The sequence below is a fragment of the Rhipicephalus microplus genome, chromosome X (genome assembly GCF_043290135.1).
Source record: "Rhipicephalus microplus isolate Deutch F79 chromosome X, USDA_Rmic, whole genome shotgun sequence".
NCBI lineage: Eukaryota > Metazoa > Arthropoda > Arachnida > Ixodida > Ixodidae > Rhipicephalus > Rhipicephalus microplus.
In genome coordinates this window covers 253,347,977-253,352,020 of record NC_134710.1, presented here as the reverse complement: position 1 = coordinate 253,352,020, position 4,044 = coordinate 253,347,977, and the positions used below count along the sequence as shown (strand labels likewise).

General features: G+C 43.5%; 1 protein-coding gene across 1 annotated transcript; it reads left to right on the top strand.

Moving 5' to 3' along the window:
- Positions 1-1,262: 1,262 nt before the first annotated feature.
- Positions 1,263-3,498, top strand: LOC142777147 (uncharacterized). The gene is made up of 2 exons (XM_075881473.1): positions 1,263-1,382; positions 3,157-3,498. Exons 1-2 carry the CDS (start codon positions 1,295-1,297, stop codon positions 3,399-3,401), a joined length of 333 nt encoding a protein of 110 aa, XP_075737588.1. The 5' UTR covers positions 1,263-1,294; the 3' UTR covers positions 3,402-3,498.
- Positions 3,499-4,044: the final 546 nt, after the last annotated feature.

Below are 4,044 nucleotides of genomic sequence, written 5' to 3'. Positions count from 1 at the left end.
CCGACCGAGCCCGTACAATTGTGTTATCCGTGCTTCTGGGTTTCAGAATACACAATTTCGGCGATTAAGAATGACAACACTGCGCAGCCATGGCATCAATTAGCCTAAATGAAGCATTTTTCATTGTGTATGGTGTCCACGCAAGAAGCAGCAAACATCGATGCGACGCGATTCGAGCTCTCCCAGAGAACGCACGTCTCCCCTCACCGACAGCCGGCGGTCGCACTCACCGGCACATCTCTAGCTTTTATGCGAGAACTCAGACGTGGCAATTCGTATGCTTGGGGAACCAATATGATAGCGTAATGTTTCCGGCACACTGCCAAGATGTTATGTAGTTACAGCATTGCGCTGGCATGACCGCCCTCTATGTTACGCGAAAAGCATCCCAATACTCAATAAATTAAATTAGGTGGGCGTATCTATGGAATGAGCCTAATGCGTCATAAAGTGTGAGCAGAAGTCGCCCTTTCGAACGAGCGCGAAATGTATATTAAACTTGGCAGACCACGCCAGTAAACTGTAGCTGCTCCCCAGTCCACTTGGTTTTTTCCTTGCAGTTGTGAATTGTAATAAAATAGCACTGGTGCCATTAACACAGTGACAATCGTTACACACAGCAGTTGCTTGTGTTTAATAATTGTGCAAATTTTAGTAGCAGGTGCAGATCTCGCCTATGTCGAGTACACGACAAACATAACTGTTGAACCGTAATTTTGTATGTCAACTAACTATTTAACACACAACTTGACGCAGTGGTATGGCGCAGTGGTTAGTGTTTCCGAATGGGAATCCGCAGTTTGCACGTTCGGTGCTCCGTGGCACGTTTTTTTACGGGACGGGTGTTTTCTACATCGTGTTTTATACAATTCTTTTTTCATTTTTTGTGGCAGCTCGTCACGGTGATTTTACCGCCATTTCGCGCTCAAGCGTTGCCGGTACTGCAGCACCCACCATATCCCAACATGCTCAATGGTGGACGTTTTCCAGCATTCACCCACTACATTAATCCACTATAATGTTGGGTGGTGGTTTACACCATGCCCACCATTCGTTTTTCTTCCGATAGGGTATATATATATATATATATATATATATATATATATATATATATATATATATATATCCCACAAGTCAAACATCATATGTTTACATCCTGACAGCGTTTTCAAGTGTGGTTTTTCTTCTTGTCTCATTATCATTTCCATGTTTTGGCTCGTGAAACCCGGTAAAAAATAATTTGGTGTGATTTGCGCAGGAGAACAACCAGAGCGTGAGCACCCGACTCGGTAAAATGTGGCGTTCCCTTAGCGCGGCCGATAAAAAAGCTTATCACCGCAAGGCGGCTGAAGCAGCAGCAATCCACCGACGGAACTATCCTGGTATATTTTAAATGCAGAGCACTTCTTGGTGTACTGCAGGCACTTTTGGCTCCTATTTATCTACGTATCTATCTACGTATCTACCCACGTCTGGGTACTCTCGTGATCAACGCTTTAAATTGGGGTGGACCAAAATTGGTATGAAAGGGTAAGTTGGGTTGCTGGTCGTAACATCAATAATGTCACAATCTCAACACGTACGTTTTGAAACACAATTCCCACCAGACTGGGGCACATACCCGCGGTCGGGTATGTGCCACAGGTATGCGGTTATGCTCCACAGCTTATTGACAGTTTATGTGTACCAAGGAACGGCGACAGCAAACAAAAGTAATTCAATTGTGAGAGCAATAGGAAAAACTGACATTGGCAGCGTTGATTAGGCCAAAGCAAAGAATAAAATTGTCATTGTCCTAGAACATATTGAATCCTCAAATTCTTGGTGGCAATCAAGTATTTAACCATAGAGCAACGGCCTGTGTCGATAATGCTCTGGAAAAATACGCTACTCCGGCCCAATATTGGTGAAACGTCAACTTTGCTTGCAGATCTGGCTATCCAGTTGTATAAACATTTATTGTGTACTGCTTTGATACAGCCGTCTCATAGCGTTAACGATTGTTGCGGTTAGGTACCATGCACTGTAATTTATTTATCTAGCAGTTCCCAGGGCTACCAACCTCGCGAGCACAAGCATCACACGTCAGCTTACTGCTTCTCGTGTTGCTATCTATCTATCTATCTATCTATCTATCTATCTATCTATCTATCTATCTATCTATCTATCTATCTATCTATCACAAAGTTAAAAGCGGAAAGTAAAAGGCAATCACAAAGAGTAAAACGAAAATTGCGTCCCCCTGTCCAAGGCATCTTTCGAAATCTACGCTTTCTGTTTCTCACCTGTATAAACCTGCCCACCGTCATCTGGATGTTCCAGCAATTATGCCAGTAAGCCATTTACGTTATAGGATATTACCGTTCTATCTTAAAGCATACCACTATTTTAAAAAATGGAATCTTGCTGCTTGAGTTGCTCATTGCACAAATGGTAAAATGATGGAATCATTATAGTCGAAGACATTCGTTTGGAAGATTGAAATAGGGACATGCGGGCCACGAACATACGGTGCATCGGTACGGTAAACTGATCCTACTAAAAGATTGCACTTAAGGGTAATAAGTATTTTGACCAGGCTATTTGGTGAAGCTGTGAGCTACTACGACTGTGAGAAATATGATCGAAAAGCGACTCGTTTCAAATAGTCGCAAACGACCACTTTGGTCACAAGGGGACAGCTTTGGCTCATCTGCTCCCTGCTCACTCTTTCAGTCGGAAGGCGTCAATCACAAAACACTAATCTAATCACATGAGCAGGAACATTACGTCAGTTTACTTTACGAGGCCCTGGTCAAGCAAGCTACATGGACACTGGCAAGCTAAATGCGAGATTCCGTGAATTCTGTGTGATGACAATGTGTATAGGTCACACTCGCATGTGAACAATGATGGCTTTGAGCCACTTTTTGTCGACAGCCACACATAGTCGAAGGTGGGAACGAGCCTTTACGGCCGTATTGCATAACTGACCACAACGCGTGTTCTGTAAAGATGATCCGAAGAGCATCAGCGCTGCGCTAATCCTCAAGGACACTTTCAATGCATCTGCATGCAGCCTCATTTTTAAATCGTGCCCTCTTGCACGAAGCTTCGCTGACGTGTATCATTGGAACTTCGTATATAACGAAGTACCCTGCGTTCGTCAATGTGCAGACTACGTCTACTACCCGCGAGAGCCACGCCGACGCAAGAAGCAGGCGAGCAGAGCCACGACGATTGTGAAAAAAGTGAACGAGAAACCTTCGGAAGACCAGCAGTTGGAAGCACCAAAAACGTCTGTATTCCAGGGCCCAAGTGCCCCGGAATTCCAGCACTTACCACCACCTCCACAGTCACCTCGCGTGCTGCCACACGAACTCGGGCGACGAGCAACCGGGGCTACCCGGGCCAGCATTTAGGCCGATGGTCCCACAACGCCGACGGCTTCCTTACTATCCACCGCGTCGGCTCGACCGGTTGAAAGGCCATAAAAAAAGAAAAAAAGAAAAAACTGCACTCTTTCCTGTCTTCCTTGTTTTCCTTCAAAATTGTGCAGCAATTCAATTTCTCAAGCCATACTACGTAAGTGCGTGTATTAAAGAATAAGCATTTTACTTCTTTAGACATATACAGACCTGTGAACAGCACATAAATGTTCGTGCTGGCTCAATAACCTCGATGTCAAGGACAGTGTTTTAAAAGCGAATCTATCTATCTATCTATCTATCTATCTATCTATCTATCTATCTATCTATCTATCTATCTATCTATCTATCTATCTATCTATCATGCATATTGTCTTTAACGTACGTCTAGCAAATTTATATGCCTCTGCGTTTTAAATGCGAAGCAATTCTTAGTGAACCTCGGCGACATTGAGAATATCTATCTATCGATCTATCTATCTATATATCTATCTATCTATCTATCTATCTATCTATCTATCGGTCTATCTAGCTGCCTACGACTTTTAGCTTTCCTGGCTTATACCATAGCAAGTTTGTTATCGATACCAAACTTGCTATGGTATAACATGACTGTATGAAGAACATGTTTGACTTG

Bases quoted from the DNA above. Each gene is read 5' to 3' on its own strand.
- LOC142777147 (XM_075881473.1), top strand. From the start codon at position 1,295: ATGTGGCGTTCCCTTAGCGCGGCCGATAAAAAAGCTTATCACCGCAAG. The intron at 1,383-3,156 runs GTATATTTTAAA...GTCAATGTGCAG, and splicing joins CCACCGACGGAACTATCCTG to ACTACGTCTACTACCCGCGA.